This window comes from Prionailurus viverrinus, chromosome B4 (assembly GCF_022837055.1).
Source record: "Prionailurus viverrinus isolate Anna chromosome B4, UM_Priviv_1.0, whole genome shotgun sequence".
Lineage (NCBI taxonomy): Eukaryota > Metazoa > Chordata > Mammalia > Carnivora > Felidae > Prionailurus > Prionailurus viverrinus.
Genome location: NC_062567.1, coordinates 91,654,213 through 91,676,102, shown reverse-complemented (window position 1 = coordinate 91,676,102; position 21,890 = coordinate 91,654,213). Strand labels below are relative to the sequence as shown.

General features: G+C 38.5%; 1 protein-coding gene across 5 annotated transcripts in view; it reads right to left on the bottom strand.

Annotated features, from left to right (window-relative positions):
• Nucleotides 1-19,376, bottom strand: part of RAB3IP (RAB3A interacting protein) — a 47,350-nt gene extending 27,974 nt beyond the window's left edge. Inside the window, exons 1-4 of one of the 5 annotated variants that reach the window (XM_047868113.1) lie at nt 18,797-18,934; nt 17,953-18,091; nt 2,241-2,516; nt 1,264-1,522 (exon numbers count right to left, since the gene is read on the bottom strand). In XM_047868113.1, the coding sequence (XP_047724069.1) occupies nt 1,264-1,522; nt 2,241-2,516; nt 17,953-17,963 (546 nt within the window). In that variant the 5' untranslated portion in view covers nt 17,964-18,091; nt 18,797-18,934. Of the gene's footprint in view, nt 1-1,263; nt 1,523-2,240; nt 2,517-17,952; nt 18,679-18,796; nt 18,997-19,322 lie in introns of those variants that run through there. The other 4 variants (XM_047868114.1, XM_047868116.1, XM_047868115.1 and 1 more) reach the window with 4 other exon arrangements.
• Nucleotides 19,377-21,890: the final 2,514 nt, after the last annotated feature.

Genomic DNA, 21,890 nt, shown 5'->3' with positions numbered 1-21,890 from the left:
TGTTTGTGAAATGTCATAACATGCTAAAAATTACACGTTTAAAATATGCCCTATCTTCTCAAGTTTCTAAATGTGAATTGGCCCATTTGACCTAAGTTGTCAAATTTATATAGGAAGTTGTTCATATTATTCCTTTATTGTATTTTTGATGTTTACAGAATCTGTAGTGATATCCCATTTCATTCCTGCTATTAATAATCTGTGTCTTTGTCAGTCTTGTGAGAGGTTTGTCAATTTCATTATTTTTTAAAGAATCAGCACTTTGTTTCATTCATTTTCTCTAGTTTTTCTGTTGTCAATTTCATTGATTTCTGCTCTTATCTTTATTACTTTCTTCCTTCTGCTTGCTCTGCTTTTGCTATTTTTTTCTAGGTTCTTTTTTTATAATTTTTAAAAATGTTTTTATTTATTTTTGAGAGAGAGAGAGAGCGCACACGAGTGGGGGAAGAGCAGGGAGAGAGAGGGAGACAGAATTTGAAGCAGGCTCCAGGCTTTCAGCTGTCAACACAGAGCCCAACATGGGGCTCGAACTCACAAACCATCAGATCATGACCTGAGCTGAAGTCGGACACTTAACCGACTGAGCCACCCAGGTGCCCCTTTTTTCTAGGTTCTTAAAGTGAGAGCTTAAGATTGCTGATTTGAGACTTTTTCCTTTTTCTAATTATAAATATTTAGCACTATAAATTTCCCTCTGAAACTTAATTGCAGTCACAGAAAAAGAGCAGGACATAGCCACAAATCTGGGAATAAATAGCAGAAATTTTAAAGATGACCAAATGGGAAACAGAACAAATCACCAAAAAAGGAAAATTCTCCAAGATACAGAAAATATTCAAGCCCAGCTGAATGGCAAAGGGAATTATTACTAAAACAATTCCCGCCCCCCCCCCCCCCCCAAAAAATGACTTGGACTAAATGACTTCAAGTGAAGGACCATAAAGTCAACCATATACAAGAAGGGGAAAACCCACACATGGAACATAACCCATCAAATCCGTGTTAATATTAATGTAAGACAGGGAGCAGGCAATGTAGTGGTTTCAGATTCTCATTTTTCCAGTTAGTAATCTTAGATGAGCTTCTTTACTACTACTCCACCAATTTCAGAGATTCCCAGATGCTGCCCAACAGGAGCTGAGGCTACACATATGAGAAGGTAGGTATAAAACTACAATGATTTCATTTGAGTTGCCCCACTTCATGAGTAAACATTAATTTCAAATAGAAAACATGGAAGAATAAAGCATCTTTTCTGCTTACCCTCTGAGCTTTTGCAAGTTCTTCTTTTAATCTTTCATAGCCCTTTTCTCTGACTTCCAAAACAGATGGGCTTCGTAAACGGGACAGACTATCAGTACTCAACCCAAATATATCGTCACTGCCATCACAAGCCTCTGGTATAGTAGCACCCTGTAAAAACTCCCTCTCTGCATTACAGTTGTCCTTTCTCGCAGTTAATTTAGTTAACCCAGCTGTGACTGCAGAGGTAGAACAAGGCGCTGGATCTGTAACATGGATGCTATAAAAGAGAGTTCAGGAAACATCAGCATATGCTCATACAAAACTAGCATAAACACAAAAAGTCTGTAATGGCACTAATATTTAATTAATAGCCTTAGCTTTAAAACTAAGGTAATTTATAAGTTATTTATTAATTTAAAAAATCAGTCAAAGCTAACACATTTCAAGTCTAATAGCCGCATACGGCCAATGGCTAGCACATTTTCATCATCACAAAATTCTATCAGATAGTGCTACTCTAGAACTGGGGTCGGCAAATTAAATGTAGGCTAAATTCAGCCTGCTACCTGTTTTATAAGGCTCACGAACCAAGATTCATTTTTACATTCTCAAATGGTTGGGGGGAAAAAATCAAAATAAAAATACTTTGTGACATGGGAAAATTATATAAAATTCAAAATTCAGTGTCCATACGTACAGTTTTATTGGAGTTTTTTCATTTATGTACTGTCTGTGGCTGCTTTCACATTTTAAAGGCAGAGCTCAATAGCTGCAACAGAGACTGTATGGCCAGCAAAGCCTAAAATATTTACCACCTGGCCCTTTACATAAAAAGATTGCTGACCCCTGCTCTTCAACATTAACATGTATTGCTCTCTTCGTGGACATGCTTTTATTATTTAAATTTTCTAAAATATTAAAACTGAAAATAAGGCAAACAAGCTGTTATTTGTTTAACATGATACTCCAAAATAAGTATCTTAATGATCTCCTACCTGATACTAGATATTTCTGCACAATTTAAACGTCTGGGGGATGAATACACAGGTTGTGTAGGAAGGTCGGAAACATCTAAGGCATTAGCCTGAATGGGGGCAGAGCACAGAGCTGAAGGATGTGGCCGGTAGATGACACTTGGTGAGGTAGTCTGCTCTTGAGTTCCTGATTCATACACACCAAGAAGGTCTGGAGAAGTAGGTGAAGCAAGGTTTACTTCATGGAAGCCTTCCAAGGGGTCATTAGCCATAGCAAAAGCCTCATCATAAGATAACCTATGTTAAAACAAAAAGCAGAGTTATTTTGATAGTGGCATTTAAAATTATATTAACAAAATAAAACTAAATTAAAATTAAATATATAACTTGTAAAATGTTTTTTTAATGTTTATTTATTTTTGAGAGAGACAGAGCATGCATATAACCAGGGGGTAAAAAGAGAGACACAGTGAGAGAGGGACAGAGAGAAGGACCACACTGCCAGCACAGAGCCCAACACAGGGCTCAAACTAATAAACCATGAGATCATGACCTGAGCCAAAACCAAGAATCAGACGATTAACTGTCTGAGCCACCTAGGCGCCCCTTTATAAAATGTGTTTTTAACAACAGTCCATTATAAAGAATAAACTTCTAATAAAAATACAAAAAAAACCACTATTATCACTTAATATTTATTAAGTGATCTCAGAGCATAAATATTACAAAATACAAACAATCTGATTTGGAATAAACTTGAAAGTTATAGCTAATGTTGTCAAACTGAGTAATTTAATAAGTAACAATGAGGAATAAATAAAAATTTCTTTGATATTTTTAACTTTTCTATCATATGATATTGGTTAGAGTAAATAGAAGATGCAGTAAAGATATGTGTATGTATGTGTATGCATATATATATAAAGATATATATATATCTGTATATATCTTTATATATCTATATACATGTATGTATATCTATATACATATCTATATATATCTTTATATATATATATATATATACACACACATATATACATATATACTCACACTTAAAATGAGATATATACATTACACTATACAGTTGACCTTTGAACAACACTGTGGTTGGGGCACCAACTGCTGAAAATCCACATGTAACTTTTAACTCCACAACATCTTAACTACTGTTAGCCTCCTCTTGACCAGAAACCGTAATAACATAAACAGTCAATTAACATATATTTTGTACTTATATGTATTATATATTGTGTTCTTACAATAAAGCTAGAGAAAAGAATATATTAAAACCATAAGGAAAAGAAAATACATTTATAGTACTGTATTGTGTTTATCCAAAAAAAAAAAAAACCCACATAAAGTGAACCCGTCCAGTTCAAAGTCATGTTGGTCAAGGATCAACTGATAAATTCAAGTTCAGGTAAGAGCTGCAGAATTTTCATATACCTTTTACCCAGATTATGAAACTGTTAACACTTTGGAACCACTTGAGAATAGGTTTCAGACACGATGCCCATTACTGCTTAATATCTCAATATATGTATCTTAAATGCAAGGACATTTTCCTGTCTAACCACAAAACCATCAAAATCAGGAAATTAACACTGATTGATATTACAATCTATTCAACAGGCCCCAGTCAAGTTTCACTGATTGTCCCAATAATGGCTTTATTTATAGATCCAGGATCCAATCTAGGATAATGTGTTGCATTTCTCTAAGCCTTCAATTTCTCCTGGGGCACCTGGGTGGCACAGCTGGTTAAGCATCAGAGGCTGATTTCTGCTCAGGTCATGATTTCGTGGTTCGTGGGATCAAGCCCCACGTCAAGCTCTGTGCTGACAACTCAGAGCCTGCTTGCGATTCTCTCTCTCCCTCACTCTCTGCACCTTCCCTGCTCTCCCTCTCAAAATAAATAAACATTAAAAAAAAATTTAAATTTCTCCTCTGATAGGATGAGAATGAGAATGACAACATTGTCTCCATTCTCCAAGGTGCTGAAAGGATTAATGGGGACAATCCAAATAAAGTACTTAGTGGTGTACTATGTACTTGGTACACAGTATGGCCTCAAAAAACATTTGCTACCATAACTGGCCATTAACAATAACATGTATACTTCTGCATCTACGTAATCAAAAAATATTTCATATAACCACTCAATTACATCACAAAGTTTACATTAAAACCAAAAACTGTAGCACTCAAATTTTTCACTTGAATGTGAAAGAACTCATAAATCCTTTATTAATTTTCCACTATCTACAGAATACAGTCCAAACTAAACAGCCTGAAAACCAAGTCTTCTATGATCTGAGCCCAACCTCTCTTCCCAATTTTTTCCTTCCTACAATAAAACTTTGATAATCGTGAGTGATACCTTACCAAAATTCTCAAACGCAAGCACCAATGTAGTACCTAATTTCTTCATAAAATACAGAAAATTTCATTAAACTGAAAAATTATACTCTTTTATATCCTTTAAAAAATGTTTGAAAGAAGACAAGTAGAAAACAAAAAGGCCGCAGTAAAATTGACAAAGAAGAGAGGTGACCTAATATAATCTCTCAAAAGTGCAATTACAACATGTCACAAACCTTCAAAGATATATACGGACAATGAAAGCTATAGCTATTATATCTGCAACTGCCAAATTTCAAATCCAGTGTTTTCTCTGTTGTAGCAAATAATAATTTTAGTCTTCAAAATGAAACTAATTCTTGTTTTTTCACCCAAAATACTCACTACACCAAATGAAACGTCCTATTAACAAGGAATTTAAAGTGTTTAATACTTATTATTTTTCATCCAAAAGAATATTTTCATTCCTTATTCATAATACATACATTTACCAAACAAACATTAACCCTGAAAATTTCATTTTCATTTGAATACGGTTTACTAATCACACTCACTTTTAAGCAGAAAACAGGTTTTCTCATTAACCTTTCAACATTTTCTCGGTAACCATCTGATACTTTCTTTCAACCATCCCACATACCTTTAATTCATGTCTTTACACCTTGGAAGTTCATGGAATCATAGAATGTGAAAGCATTTGCATTTCTGGAAATGCAACACGGTACAAACCCTACTGAGGAAAATTTGACAATATCTGGCAAAATGACATATTCATTAAACCTATGACCCAACATGCCTACTTTTAGGGCTTTATTCCAAAGATAAACTGGCAGAATAAAAAAGAACAGATAAATGCATAAGGCTAGCAACATTAGCAAAAGTCTTGTTACAGCAAAAGACTGAATGAGCTAATAATGTACATGCTCATAACGAAGCACTATGCAGCTGTAAAAAATAAATAATATCTACATACTGCTATGAGGGGATTTCGAGGCTACAGTAACATTAAAAAACAAAATAAGTAACTATGCACAGGAAGCTACCTTTTACCTAAAAAAGGAGAAAATACAAATTAATTTCTATGTATATATGACATATAGATGTATTACTATGTATACATACTTATATTTTAAAAGTGGAAGGATAGGGGCGCCTGGGTGGCACAGTCGGTTAAGCGTCCGACTTCAGCCAGGTCACGATCTCGCGGTCCGTGAGTTCGAGCCCTGCGTCGGGCTCTGGGCTGATGGCTCGGAGCCTGGAGCCTGTTTCTGATTCTGTGTCTCCCTCTCTCTCTGCCCCTCCCCCATTCATGCTCTGTCTCTCTCTGTCCCAAAAATAAATAAACGTTGAAAAAAAAAAAAATTTAAAAAAAAGTGGAAGGATAAACCAAAACCTAATAGAAATGGTTATCTATAGGAAGAGGGAGATAATAGGAAGAGGAGAATAGGCATGAAAACTAGACTTTTCCAAATGGATTTTGCCTTGTATTTGAATTTGACCTTGGAACCACATAAACAAAAAACCAAGATTAAATTTTAAAAAAGAATCTCTAAAAATAAAACAAATGATTCAGGCTATGTACTGAGATGGTAGCTTACCAACATAGAAAAGAGCTACTGCAAATGATTTTAAACACTAAAACTATACAGAATATATTCTAAAGACAAAAAATGTGAAAAGAGTTATAAACTATTTTCAGTAATCGTATTAGTAATGTTGATATCCCTATTCTGAAACTATTTTATATAATATCAGGCAAATAAGTTATTATGCTAATGTCATTCAGAATTAAGATTTTCAGCACATGAGAAGAGCTATAAATATAAAATCAAAGAAGCAAAAACTCTGAAGTTCTACATTTGAATCAGAAAAATCAGAGAAAAAATTTCTATTAAAACAAAAATTCCTAAATGTATCCACTGAGGTGGTGTAACAACAGTAACCACTCAGGAGCAATGAGTAATACCCAGAGTAATACCATTTCCTACAAAAAAAGAACGAGGGCTCCTCAGAGGAATGGCTGATTTCCAGGCCAAGGGCAGTAACGTACAAAAAGACCCTGGAACATCCTGTTATACCAGGAAGCAAGAAGGCCATCAAAGACTACTGGAGTGGCATCAAAAGGATTCCCACTCACCAAAGATGAGACAACCTGAACATCAAAAAGATATTATCTGTAAGGAACAAAAACAAAAATATTTTTAAATTTATGAAACTCATGATCATAAATAAAAACAAAATCTCACTGATCCCCTTTGATTGGTGCTAGGGAGCCGATTTATTATTTTGAAAACTGGTAAAATAAAGAATCAGGTACTTACCCTGATTTTCTTGTACATCAGAGAATTAAACAGTTTATGAGAAAACGCTCTTTTTAAAAGAATTCATTTAATAAATATGAATTTGCAATCCTAACAAAATGGGTCTAGGCATCAATAATTAATAGCTATTAAAGCCATAAGGTAAAAAGCTATGTGGGGAACTTTACAGTTAGTGGATCAGAACAACAGGACCTGAACTCACTGATGACATCTTATCACAAAAAGAAATTAAGACATTATGGGATTATGTGGTGAAGTAAGAAATGGACAGCACCACCATCCATGAAGCATTCTTGCCACCCTCAAAAAAAAAGGGAGGGGATCCCAAACAAATCAAGCCTGTAGGTAGGTCTTCAGTGGTTTGTAGGAAATACAGAAAAGAAACAAACATGTTAAATAACATCACAGGGACAAAACAGCAAAATCTAGACTTTGGGAAACTCTACTAGGCAAACCACCTGGTTTTTTCAATAAAATAGGAAAAAAAAAGGTAGAGGGAACTTACAAATTTAAAAAGAGAATTAACAGATATAACTAAATACAATGTGAGGATCTTGTTTGAATTTTTGAATAAAGCCAACTAGAAAACAAAATTATGACACAAACAAGGAAACTTGAGCACTGGATATTACTAATGTTATGAATTACTGTCAATTTTTAGGGATAATGATATTATGGTTATATAAAAAAAAAATCCTTACCTTTTAGATATATGTACTGAAAATTACTTGGATTTGCTTCAAAATAACCCAGAGGGAGAAGGAGGGAACGGGACTCTGAGCCATCCAACGACCAGTCCCAATCATATAGGATGGTAAGGCAGTTTCTCTCAGAATAGCAGCTAGTATTTTTTGAGCACTTACTAAATATCAAGTGTAGTTCCAGTGCATTTATAAAGACACTGCAGCTTAAGACAGCCAGGACGAAGACCTCCATCTGTTGAACTCCAGACTCCGAGCTCTTAACCACAACATACTACCACCAGTTGAACTGCTTTGCCATTCCAGTGCTGGAATGTTTGAGTAAAAATGTTTCTTATGTTGGAATAAAATCCATCATCCCTGCAACATCCATCTTATTTTTCTGACCTATATACATACTATTTCAGCTATTCTTTCAACAAGTATTTTGAGGGCCTGCTATGTGTCAGGCTCTGGGGAAAGAAGATGAAAAATTGTCTCTGCTCCCAAATAGTCTGAAGAAAGTAGGAGACTGCCAAGTAGAAGCAATGATACAGTGTAATAAATGCCACAGAAGACACAAAGGGTATTAAGAGACCAGAGAGGAGGGGGCAAATGAATCACAAGAAAGACTTCCAGAAAAAGTAAAGCCGAAGAAAAGACCCAAAGAACAAGAAACTAATGAGAAAGATAAAGCTCTTTGAAGGGCTTTTCAGGCATGTCTGAGGTGTGAAAGCAAAGCATTTATGGAGAATACAAATAGACTATAAACTGAAACAAAAGTAACGAACATAAAATGCAAGTCTCAAAGAGAGGCAGGTTTGAATTCACTTCTGTCAAATTATTGGGCCAACCTGTGCCTAGGTTTCTCATCTGGAAATCTGTGTCTGGGTTTTCTACCTTATATGCTGAGAAATAAAAGAAAAGTACATAACACTTGGGACAGCACCCTTGGGCAGGGCATCTACCTACAAGTTTTAATTCTGGAGGATACATTTAAACTTTGTTTAAATTCAAGTCACTTTTTGAAAAAGATTATTTTAAGATTAAATTCAGTGCCTTTTTCAAGCATATACAATTTCCATAAAATGTAACTTAGCTAGTAATCAGCCACCAATCACACTGGTCTGGAAATCTTTTGCTCTTTAAAATATATGGAAGCTTGGGGCACCTGGGTCGCTCAGTCAGTTAAGCATCCCACTTCAGTTCAGGTCATGAACTCATGGTTCACGAGTTCCAGTCCCACACTGGGCTCACTGCTGACAGTTCAGAGCCTGCTTGGGATTCTCTCTCTCCCTCTCTCTCTGCCCCTCCCTCGCTTGCACCTCTCTCTCTCTCTCTCCCCCTCCCTCAAAGATAAACATTTAAAGAGGTGCCTGGGTGGCTCAGTTGGTTAAGCAGCCGACTTCGGTTCAGGTCATGATCTCGCAGTTCATGAGTTTGAGCCCAGCGTTGGCCTCTGTGCTGACAGCTCAGAGCCTGGAGGCTGCTTCAGATTCTGTCTCTCCCTCTCTCTCTGCCCCTCTCCCACTCATTCTCTCTCTCTCTCTCTCTCCCCTTCTCTCTCAAAAATAAACAAACATAAAAAATTAAAAATAAATACACATAAACATTTAAACAAAATAAATAAAATGTATGGAAGCTTTAAGACTTATCTTAAATTCAAAGTTTTTATATGAGTAAAATAAGCTGCTATTTTTAAGCAGTAGTATTCCTTGCATCAAGTAATGAGTAATTCAAAAAAACTAATTTCTTTTGGAGAGTACCCTAATCCATAAACTAAACCTGTTAAGGACCACTACCAATGTGTGAAAAAGTCGACATTAAATTCTTATGGGTGAATTACCAACACAGCCTATCTGGTTTATTATTACTCAATTCAAAGCAATAAAGCTGACATTGAATCATAAAGAAAAGTTGACCAAAACAATGTACTTCATTTTTTTTCAAGTTTTTATTTATTTTGAGAGGGAGAGACAGAGAATTCCAAGCAGGCTCCCTACTGTCAGCACAGAACCCAACCTGGGGCTCAAACCCACGAACGGCAAGATCATGACCTGAGCCAAAACCAAGAGCCAGATACTCAACCAACTTAGCCACCAAGGCACCCCAAAACAGTTTATTTCTGATTAGCCATATGTATTTCATGTTATTTCTTCTTTTTAGAAGTCAGTATTATCACAGCTAAAACAGCAGCCAATATTTAAAGTTAACTCTGTGTCAGATATTTTTGCTAAAAAGTTCATATGTATTAACTTATTTAATAAATGCCTAGAAAATTTCCAGTAACTTGTCATAAAAATTCTTTTTTCTATTTAAAGTGAATTTTCTAACTGAAAATAAAAAACATCCCTAGAATAACTCAAGAAATTAAGATGAATTGCTGCTACAATATTTTCAATTAAAAACTAAAGCACTTGGATAAAATGGATATACATACACAATTTATTTTTTTTTTAATTTTTTTTCAACATTTATTTTTGGGACAGAGAGAGACAGAGCATGAACAGGGGAGGGGCAGAGAGAGAGGGAGACACAGAATCGGAAACAGGCTCCAGGCTCTGAGCCATCAGCCCAGAGCCTGACGCGGGGCTCGAACTCACGGACCGCGAGATCGTGACCTGGCTGAAGTCGGACGCTTAACCGACTGCGCCACCTAGGTGCCCCAATACATACACAATTTAAATGAAATCGAGAAACTCAATTTCTATTATAGTCCAAAAGAACAAATAAAATCCATTTTCTCACAAAAAGCATATTCCCCTTATTTGACTTACTTAACAAGAAACAAAAGACTTACCTCTAAGGAAAGAAAACTTTAAGGCTGTAATTTTAATCTTTTTTAGACCAATATCTGAAAATTAAATAATTTTAATTCTATATTTACTAAAATTCCTCCAAGCTATATGCACCACAGCAGAACAGAAACACCAGTACCTGAAGAAGAAAGTTCAAGTCTTAGCTTTGATCAACCTCTAACTTACACCTGCAAACTTGGGCAGGTGAATTAAACTTCTCTGAGCCCCAATATCTTCATCTATTTAGCGATGGAATTGGAACTAATGATCCTGATTATAAGGTGGTGGGTGAGTGTATCTGTAGGCCAGAAGGAAGACCAGATTCTGACTTTCTGATGGGAAGAATTAACCAGTGTTAATCTAATACTTGCCAAATATCAGCACAAACATCATCAAGAGAAAAAAAAACAACGGTTGTTTTGTTTGGTTTAAAAATATTGTTCGGGGCGCCTGGGTGGTTCAGTCGGTTAAGTGTCCGACTTCAGCTCAGGTCATGATCTCACGGTTCGTGAGTTCAAGCCTCACGTCAGGCTCTGTGCTGACAGCTGAGCCTGGAGCCTGTTTCAGATTCTGTGCCTCCCTCTCTCTCTCTGACCCTCCCCCGTTCATGCTCTCTGTCTCAAAAATAAATAAACGTTAAAAAAAATTTTTTTAAATATTGTTAAATTATAGGCATACTGTTCTAAATGTTATTCCTCAACAAAGCAAGCATCTATATATTATACTATATATACTGTATATACATACAGAAATGTTTACATCTGTATTATTTTCCTCTTTCAACTTATTGAAAGACTGCTGGAGGATGGAAAGCAGGGAGGAAGGTACAGATGCTTTCAGTAATTCCCAAATGACTCAATTCAGCATTAATTATGGAAGAAACAGCCTGTCATTAAAAATTAGATTGCTATCTCAACAGTGTATAACGAATTAAAGTGTTACAAATTCCATCAAGTCACTTCCTTAAAAACCACCAATATTTAAATTGTATTTATTAAATACATTTATCCATATATAATATTAGTGTATTTAATAAGTTTTTTTTTATCAATTGTGTCTATTCTATTTGGAATGGAAGGATGACTGCCAGCTTCAACTCCTCGGGGCAAATCCTGGCACCAAGTTCTAAGAATGGTGCAATGAAATGGGACTAAAGAGAAGGTGCACAGCCTGTTGTGAGCCACCAAATGATTACCCTGAGGGCTGGGGGAGGGAAGGAAATGTTTCAGGAGAAGTAAAATATAAGTTATAAGTAATATAAGTTATAAAATGTAAATAAAATATAACATAAAAAATAAAATTTTAAACCCTGTGTAGGAATTCAATAGGTCGACAAGGCAGGGCAATAATACAGGACAGTCAGGGAATAACAGTCTGGCACTAATGAAACTAACAAAGAAGAGAAGGACAGAACATCAGGCTAGAGAGGCAGATATGTGACAGATCATTAAAAGCTTCATTTAACATGGAAAATGCTGCTTGTAGTTTATCATGGAGAGATGGTCAGATCTACATTTTACCAAGTGCAGATACACTTTGATGTAGTAAAGATTAGTGCAGTTAGTGTAGATTAGAAAAAATAATTCCCAAGGCAATAAGGACTTTAACTAGAGAGAAGAGACTAGAGGCAACTGGTTAAGAGGTTACTGCAACAGGCTAGCCAAGAGATTACAAAGGTCTGATCTAATGTCAATCTCAATATTTGATACTGGAAGGAATGGAAGTACACACATATATATATATACACACATGAAAAACCTTCAGGACACCGTCATTTGTATTTATATACACATACATGCACATATACATTACACACATATACACCTATACTCTGCATGTGTGATACACACACACACAAACACATTATATACATTATGCCAGTTATTTCTCACAGCAACCCTTTGAACTGGTTCTTACTTTTTAAATTTTTTTTTAATGTTTATTATTATTTTGAGAGAGAGAGAGAGAGAGAGAGAGCAGTGAAGGGGAAGAGAGAAAGAGGGAGACACAATCCGAAGCAGGCTCCAGGCTCTGAGCCATCAGCACAGAGCCCCGACGCGGGGCTCAAACTCAGACTGTGAGATCATGACCTGAGCCGAAGTCGGACACTTAACTGACTGACTGAGCCACCCCGGCGCCCCTCGTTTTTTTTTTTTTTTTTTTTTTTTTTACAGAAAAAGAACTTGAGGCTCAGAGAGAATAATTAATTTCATCCAGATCAAACATGTCAATAAATAACAGCTAGGATTCAATCCTGGTGTGTCTGATTCTGACACCTGACTCCACTACATCCAAGAATCACTTAAAAGATAAAACTGATGGGGGGGGGGGAAGGCTAGATTCAGATAAATGGTAGATCAAGACAGATGCACTCTAGGGCAGGTCTCACCCAACCATAAGTAAGTGAACAATCTAAACAAGAACACAGTTTAATCTTGTACTTACTTTTAGAAAGGGAAAACTAAAGTTTCTCTAATGCACAGCTACTAAAATGAGCATTTGCTATTGCGATGTGTTCTTTCTATTCTTTCTTCCCACATTCTCTTTGCTATCACCATTTCCTCCTCTATTTTGCTATGTGGGGTTTAAAATACTTATTTAGCCTCTTATAGAACTTAGGGGAATGAAAGAAGCATATAAATAAAAATAAAGAGACTTGATTTTATTATAGCAGCCTTATTATGTATTCAAAAACGTGTGGATATTTGATACAAAGGAATTATTGTTAATTTATTTTTATTTTTTTTAATATTTATTTTTGAGAGAGAGAGAGTACACACATGAGGAGGAGAGGGGCAGAGGAGGAGAGAAAGAGAATACTAAGCAGGCTCTGTGCTGTCACCATAGAGCCCAACACAGGGCTCGAACTCATGAACCATGAGATCATGACCTGAGCTGAAATCAAGAGTAGGATGCTTAATGTACCAAGCCACCCAGACACCCCTATTGTTAATTTTTTTTTTAAGTGTGTAACAGTATTGTAGCTAATTGCCCTTCATGCTTTAAAAAAAACATACTGAAATATTTACAGATGAAAGTATACAATGCCTGGAATTTGCTCAAAATAATACAAGGGGAGAAACAGATGTGGCAGGACTGACTTTTCTTGCTGACTACTGGGGTTAAATGACAGGAACTTTGAGATCCATTACATTTTTGCAAGTACTTATTTGAAATTCTCCATTAATTAGAGAGCTTTCAAATTTATTCAAACACTATATAAATAAGGAAAAAGACCAAAACAGTATGTTATTTACATATATATAGATAGATATAGATATAACAGTATGTTATTTATATATAAATCATTTTCTCTCGGGGGCCTGGGTGGCTTAGTCAGTTAAGCGTCTGACCCTTGATCCTGGCTCAGGTCATGTTCTCAAGGTTCATGAGATCGAGACCCAAATGGGGCTCTACGCTGACAGGGGGGAGCCTGCTTGGAATTCTCTCTCTGCCCCTCCCCCACTCGTTCACACACTCTTTCTCAAAACACATAAACTTAAAAAAAAAAAAAAAAAGGAAAGAAAAGAAAAGGGAAAACAAGTTTTTCTTTCTGATGTCTAGGGATCAAATATAATTCTTTTCCTAACAGGAAATTAATGCACATTTACTTATTGCCTTTTGAATTTATTTTGTTTTCCTTTTTTTGTATTTTACCCTGATGTGTCAACCAGGAGCCCCCAAATACTCAATACTATTATCTGGACACATAAAATTACAATGCACTTAACTGGTTCAAAGCTATCATTTGTATGCTCCTATAAACTTCTAAGGTACTCTCACATTCTTCCATAGATTTCCTTTATACTAGATTGTCAATTCATATATGTAGAATTCTATTAACTTCCATTATGCTTATGCTTATAATCCTGTTAACTACAGAAATTTTCATTCTTTTCCTCTGATCTAAGTAATCTCAGCTTATGGCTATAGCTATCCAATTTTGTGTTGCTGATATTCTAAGATAAATCAAGACTACTATTTCACTTCTTTCTAACCATGACTACATACAGCTGAAGCTTATGAAACTGCCTCATTTGTTGTAAACTGAAAGGGAAAGCAGAAGAGAAAAACACAGAGCAAGTTAATGCTACCTGTTGGAAGTATCCCTCTCTTCCTCCCCTTAGCCCACACAGTTCTCACTCCGAACACATTTCCATTACTACTGCTAGATGACTTTCAATACATCCCGACATTCTTCCACTGACACCCATCACCAAACACAGCCCAGTACCTACAGGTATACCAGGCCCAGTTCAAACGCTATAAAAGGGCTAGGATAACTTAAGTCCTGCCTTCAAAGCATGTGCACACTAGAGGAAGGGAACTGAAGGTCAACAAAACTTACAGGACAGTATGAATACCAAAACTAATAAATATCAAAATAGAGGCATTTACTCAGTGCTCTGGAAAAATAAAAGAGAAAAAAAAAAGTACTACCTAGCAAAGCTAAGGAGATCAGTAGAGAAAAGGAGAAATTAGCTAGCCAGGAGTTTTCAAAAGTTTTGTTATTTTATTTTTAAATATCAAGTGTACTTAAGTAACTTAGTAACCAAGTTACTATCCTTTATTGAACTATACCTTAACCAAAACTCTACACAAGACAAAGCTTTTACACTTGAAAAGCGTACCTCCTCAGAATATCCTGAAAGCTCTCCCTCATTACCTCAACCAACACACAGTATCTCTACCCACAACTCATCATTTCTCTCCACTCTCCAACTATTCTAGCACTTTGTGTTATTTGGCACTCGTTAAAATTACAATGGGGTGCCTGGGTGGCTCAGTCATTAAGCGCCCAACTTCAGCTCAAGTCATGACCTCATGGTTCATGAGTTTGAGCCCTGCATCCGGCTCTGTGCTAACAGCTCAGAGACTGGAGCCTGCTACAGATTCAGATTCTGTGTCTCCCTCTCTCTCTGACCCTCCCCTGCTCACACTCTGGCTGTATCTCAAAGAATAAACATTAAAAAAAAAATTACAACAATAACACATATATGAGAAACACAGATGCCTTCTAAATTTTGAGTAACTTATAAAAGCTACAGGAATGATTATAAGCTCTGCCTTTCACACTCCATGAATACTTTCCTTTAACCCCCACGGTGACCTGCAAAGTAGATGCTCAATGAATATCTGATTTAAAAATCTCTGGTGACACATAAAGAATTACTTATTATGCTAAGTATCACATAAAAGCTTAATTAAAACAATTCTTCAGCATGACAACCTACACATGAAGTAGCAGAGCAAAGTGGTTAAGAGCACTGCTCTCAGTGGTTAACGATAAACTGCCTGACTTCTAATCTAGTCCTATCATTTAATTAGCTGTGTGACCTTAAGGAAGCTACATAACCTCTCAGTGTCTCAATCTTCTCAACTATAAAATGGGATAAAGCAGGAGTGCCTGGGTGGCCCAGTCAGTTGAGTGTCCAACTCTTGATTTAGGCTCAGGTCATGATCCCATGAGATCGAGCCCCACATCAGGCTCTTGCTGAGTGTGGAGCCTGCTTGGGATTTTCTCTCTCTCTCTCTCTCTCTCTCTCTCTGTCTGTCTGTCTCTGTCTCTCTCCCTTCCTCCGCCCTTCGTCCTCAGTTGCATGCTCTCTAAAATTAAAAATAAAAATGAAATAAAATGGAATAAAACAGTAGCTAACTCGTAAGTCACTGTAAGAGTAAATGACTTGGTACAGTGTTTATATCAGAACCTGACACAGAGTAAGTTGTCAGTTCAATAATAGTAGTAGCAGTAGTGGTATTGCCATCACCAAAAAACCTGGATACTTTGTAGCCAGAAATTCAAATGATAGTAACACCTTTTATCTGAGGTCTCCTTATAATTACAAAGCTCTTCCACAGAAGATGTAGAAAGGAATGGAAGAGCAAGCATGTTAGGAGTTCCATTAACCCTGGCTCTACCATTAATCATCTACAGGACCACTGATAGCTAAGTACCCACAGGCAAGTTAGTTTGCCTCTCTGAGCCTCAGTTCTCTGATCTGTATAATGTGGTAATACCATCTATACCCCAGGAATGCCCTGAGGACCAAAGGGGTCAAGGTATGTAAATCAACAAGCACAGTGTATGGCCAACTACCAAGCTAATATCTGTTCCTTTCTCCCACTCCCATACCTCACATGGACTCTCCCATTTGATTCTCATCCCCCCATTATGATATTCACATCAGGCTGAACGACATTAAAAAGAATCGAGGGGCGTCTGGCTGGCTCAGTTGGAAGAGTATGAAACTCTTGATCTCGGGGTTGTGAGTTTGAGCCCCCAGCTGGGTGTGGAGATTACTTAAGTAAGTAAATTAATAATATATTTAAAAATAAATAAATAGGTAAAAATAGTTGAAAGCTGGCAAATTCACTCTATCCATTTACAAATAGAGAAAATAAGCTCAGAACGGTTAAATGATTTACTCAAGGTCACATGCACGGTAAGTAATGAAGCTAAAGCTTTAAAACAGATTAAAAAATTTTTCATTTCGCTAGCTAGCTAACTGGTTAGGTGAGTCCCTCTCAGGAAGGGGGAAAAAAAAAGGTTTACTAAGTACCATAATACATGCAAAATTACTGTAACCTACAAGTTTTTGTTCTGCCATATTAAAAATTGATGGGGACCTAGATTTCTAAGAAACCTTCCATTGTAAAAATTATCTGTGCAATGTCTATGTATGTGTTGTGGTGAACTAAGGGTTTAAAGAAAATTATAGGAAAAAAATATTAAAGGAAGCATATGCATAACTATACTGATTCAAAAAGTACAACTAGATGTAATTAGAAACCCCTCAAGTAGCTGAACAGCAAATGTCCATCCTAGTGAAAGGGTACAGGTATCTAATACCACAGCAGTATTGTTTGCCAAACACACAAGGAAGAGTTATATTAAAGTGTCCACTTTGGTTAACAAAGGTATGGACTAATATGTAACTTTACTGTAGTGGAAAAAGAAAAAAAAAACTCATAAGGCTTTTCTTCCAGTAGTAAGAAATGCACTATTGTAGTACAAATGTAGAACTGCTAAACTAACTTCTATAAATTCTACATGGGCTTTAGGATTAGATCACATAAACCACAGTTGGGATTCAATGTCTGTCCGAACATGAAAAGTCCTATCAAAATGCACAGTACTGGTAAATAAATAACAAATGTTAACAGAACAAGGCCCCATAAACCTGGTGGAATATTTAACAGTATCAAATATTTACTGTGATCAGTCTACAAATCTATTCTGCTTCTTTTCTCCTTGATTTGTCATCCACCATTTTACAAAAACCCTACGGACAACAAAATAAGAAAGAGGATAATGAACAAAAACTGGGTCTTTCAACAGATTTACATAGAACAGTTTTGTTTTAATCCGTTTATGGGTCTCCTCCAATTATGTAATCATTCCACGGCAAAAGATTACGCGGCTTTTTTCCTACACTGAAAGGAAGGAGTTGGAGGGAGACACAGAGGAGTGTGAAACAGGTAGCCTCAAAATAGGCTATATTCCCACGAAACTAAACTGTCTGCTTCTTAGGGACCAGTATGAACTCAGCATTCTTAATTTTCGAGACCTTACCCTTTAGCCATTACAGATTTGTTTTCTTAATCCCATAACAACTGGCAACTCTTCACGTGCTGCAGATTCCACCTAACATCATCACTTCTAGAGTCCATTAGAGCCGGCTGGTCCCAGGGCGGTCAGAGAGTTGTCAACGCTGAAAGGGCAGTGTAATTACAATTACGTCGGTGCAGCTCTTCTCAACTCCCCGAAACAAAAGTCAGGCTGAAATGCGCTGCCACCCTAAGGCGCGCGACTCCGGGCGCTCGCTCCGGTCCCCCAGGTTTCGCCGAAACCCGCCGAGCGTGACCTCTATGCCTCGGCACCGAGCCTCGCTGGTCCTTTTCCACGACCCCAGGTCCAAGCCTACCGCTTCACCCTGCTCCAGGTCTCGCGCAGCGCGGGGCTGCACACTTGTTCGGGGAACTCTCTTAGACCCCCACCCCCTCCGCGACCGCAGGTCCCCAGCTCCCGGCCGCGCGCGCCCCGCCGACAGGTAACCGGGATTCCGGCTCACAGCCGCGGGCGCTCGGGACCGCGCAGTTAATGAGTAACGCGCCCGCGTCCGGGGGGCGGGGGAGGAGCCGCCGCCGCCCGACGCCCCAGCGGCCCTAGACGCCCTGAGGCGCCGCGCCCCCCGCCGCCGCCGCCTCCCCCGGGGTTGTCCGAGCCCGTGTGCCGAGATGGGGGAGCGCGCTTGCCGGGCAGGGGCTGCCGGGCCAGGTCGTCGCGCGCCGCGCCCGCACTTGCACCTGCCACCGCCGCCCCTCCAGGCCGGCTCGCGGGAGAGAGGCGGGCGCGCGGGCGCCGAGGGGGGCGGTGCTCCGCGTCCGGGGCCTCTCCCTCCCGCGGCTGCCCTCACCTGCCGAAACCACCGCGGTCGCTGCCTGCGCTCAGGGGCGCTCGCAGCGCTGTACAGAGCCTGTCCTGAAGCAGCGAGAGGAAGAAGAGGACTGCCGGCCGGTCGACGCCGCTACACTCAACGAAGGTGGGCGCACTGCGCTGGGAGCCGCCGAAGGAGAGCGGGACTGCGCCTGCGCCGGGAGCGGAGCGGGGAGCCGGGAGCGGCCGGGCCCGGTGGAGGGAAGGCGGGGCTGGGGGCGGGGCGGGGGCGGGACTGGCGTGGGGCTGGCGTGGGGCGGGAGGAGTCGACGCGCTCCCGCGCCCCCTGGCGCCAGGCGGGGCTCTTCGCAGGTGCCGAGGAGCGTGCCCCAGGTGCCTCCGCGGGCCCCAGGTGCCTCCGCGGGCGGTTGCCCTGGGAACGAGCACCCGCGGCGCCGAGCCAAGTTTCCCTGCGCTTTATGGGCGCCTCGAGTTAACTTCGTGCTGGACTGTCCAGAAGTCGGGAAATGAACTTTCGATGTGAATTGAGGACTACTAGAACCAACCTCAAACTTGGCGTCCATATGTATCTTACAGCGTGTGCGTGTGTGTATGAGGGATGGAAGCAGATGAAGTCTGATAGAACCAGATTCCATCATCTGATCAGTGGCTAGAGCATTCGAGAATGTTCTTTCTGTATCCGCCTTCTCTCATTTTTTGTGTCAACTCTTTTATCAAACTTCCACCGCACTTTGGGTTCTCTGGGTAGGAAAAGTGAAAATACAGAACCAAGCTCCCAAAATCTGATCAGTAAGAAGCGATCGCCATATGTGTCTATGTGTTTAGTAAAACACATGGAATTTATGTGATAGACATACTGACCAGGACCATCATTCTAAATGTTGATCACATCTGTTAGAGGCAGTAAAGAAGAGTAGATTATGAGTATGACTATAGCAATCAGGATTTCTGGGATTGAAATCACTAGTGCTAGCTGGGTGCCTTTGGTCAAGTTGATCTCTAATAGTACCAATTTTCTCATCAGTAAATGGGGATAATAAGAGTACCTCTCTGACTCGTGAGAGAGCAAATGGTTTAGTACATGTAAAATGCTGTACTGCATGACAGAATGTCTAATGAAATTAGCTATTATTATTAACAACATTATTACTGGTATCATCCATGTATCATCCAAACAGAAACCTGAAAAGTCATTATTCACTTTCACCAATATAGCGAGTCTTATCCATTCTAATTCCCAAGTCATTCTTAAACCTATCCCATTTCCTATTCACTGTCACTAGATAATAATAACCTTCTTCCATTAACCTTCTTCCTAACTATTCTCCCTTACCCCCTGTCATTCATGTCATGTCCTGAATGAATACTGTTATTCATCACTTACTGTGCTCCATCTCTGTGCCTACTGCTGGACCTGGGGACAGAGAAACCATTACACACTATCTCAAGAACTCAAACATTGTGAGGGAGACAAGCATAATAGTAACTACATGGAATGAATAACTCTGCACACAGCAAACTACTTGGGTTCTCCACTCTTCTCATACTCTCTCATGTATGTCATGTTTACATATGCTACTCCTTTTTCTTGTTATGTCCTGACCCTCCACCTTTTTCTTACCTAATTCCTGTTTATCCTTCATTATTCAGACTAAGAATCAATTCTCTTCTGAACCCTTCCCTGTTGCTTGCCACCTAGCCCTGTCCCACCCCAGTATGGGTTAGGTGCTCTTAGCTGTGCTCCCATAGGACCTTGTCTCTTTCTAGCAGTTATCACATAGAATGGTAATTGGGGTTTTGTCTATTTTCCTACTAACTATTAGCTTCTTGAGAACAAGCACAAGACCTGACATGTAGTAGAACTGGCTCAATAAATGCAGATGAGTAAATGACGTACATACTGACACACTGTCTTGGTATATAAACGTTTAGAGGACAGGCCCTGTGATCTGTTCTGCATAGGAGTTAAGACATCAAGCATCTACAGGAAATAGTAAGCAGTAGCCTTATGCCTGAGTCCCACGTTAGTCCATTTGCAAATTACCTACCATCCTAGAGGCTCTTTGGAATGTACTTAGAGGTGTTTCCTCCCACATGCTTAACCTGGAAGCATAGTTTAAGAATGAAAAGAGCCATATGAGTAGTTACCTGTAATAATGCCTTGGTGTCCTTGCAACACAGAGACCAAGGTATGTTGCAAAGTGTGAGACACTCAGAGTCTCAGCCTACAAAATCTGTAAAGTGTTGTAAGTATCCTAGGTTAGATTGCTCACCCATATATTAAAGAGACAGACACTTAACAAACTTTAAAAATATGATGATAGATTTTGCTGTGTGCTCAAATCTGCCTTCTTTCTCTTTCATTAAAAAAATAAATTATGTAATATATAAGATGATATTGTATTTTTTAGAGAAATCTTAAGACTTTCACATCCATACCTGAGGCCAGAAAATGAAGGAGATGAATGCAAATATCCAGAAATTTTTAATTGACAAGTCATCAGTTATAATTTTTTATTGCTTATTTGCCTCTTTTTTTTTCCAAGTCCAGACCATGTATATTTACAGGGTACTTTCCAGTTTCAAACTAACTTCACACGAATTATCTCATGAACCTTTTACAAAAAACAATTCGACATAGGTAGAAAGGTAATCTTCATCTTTACCGACAGGGAGCTTGGACCACCAAAGTTAGGGCCTTGGTCTTCAGAATACAGGGTAATATCTTACAGACAAATGAAGTTAAAACTCTAAAAAGCATACTGGACTTCATGTCCAGCAGTATGGCAAACTAGAGACTGGCTGATTGCCCCACCAAAAGCAACTCAAAGTGCTAGATGAAATATATAAAACGTCTTATCAAACATATCAATAAGCTGATAAGAACATAAGAAATCCTCAAGGGCAAAAAAAAACTAGGTAAAAGCAGGAACCCAGACAGTAAATAATAACAATGCAAAATGGAAGAAAGAAAGAAAGAAAGAAAGAAAGAAAGAAAGAAAGAAAGAAAAAAGAGGTTTACAAGGGGAAATGTACCAAAAATAGTATTTCCTTGTCTAGCAAAATAATTATTTGCAAGCTAGTGTTTGCATTCCCACAAAAATTGGCTTTCA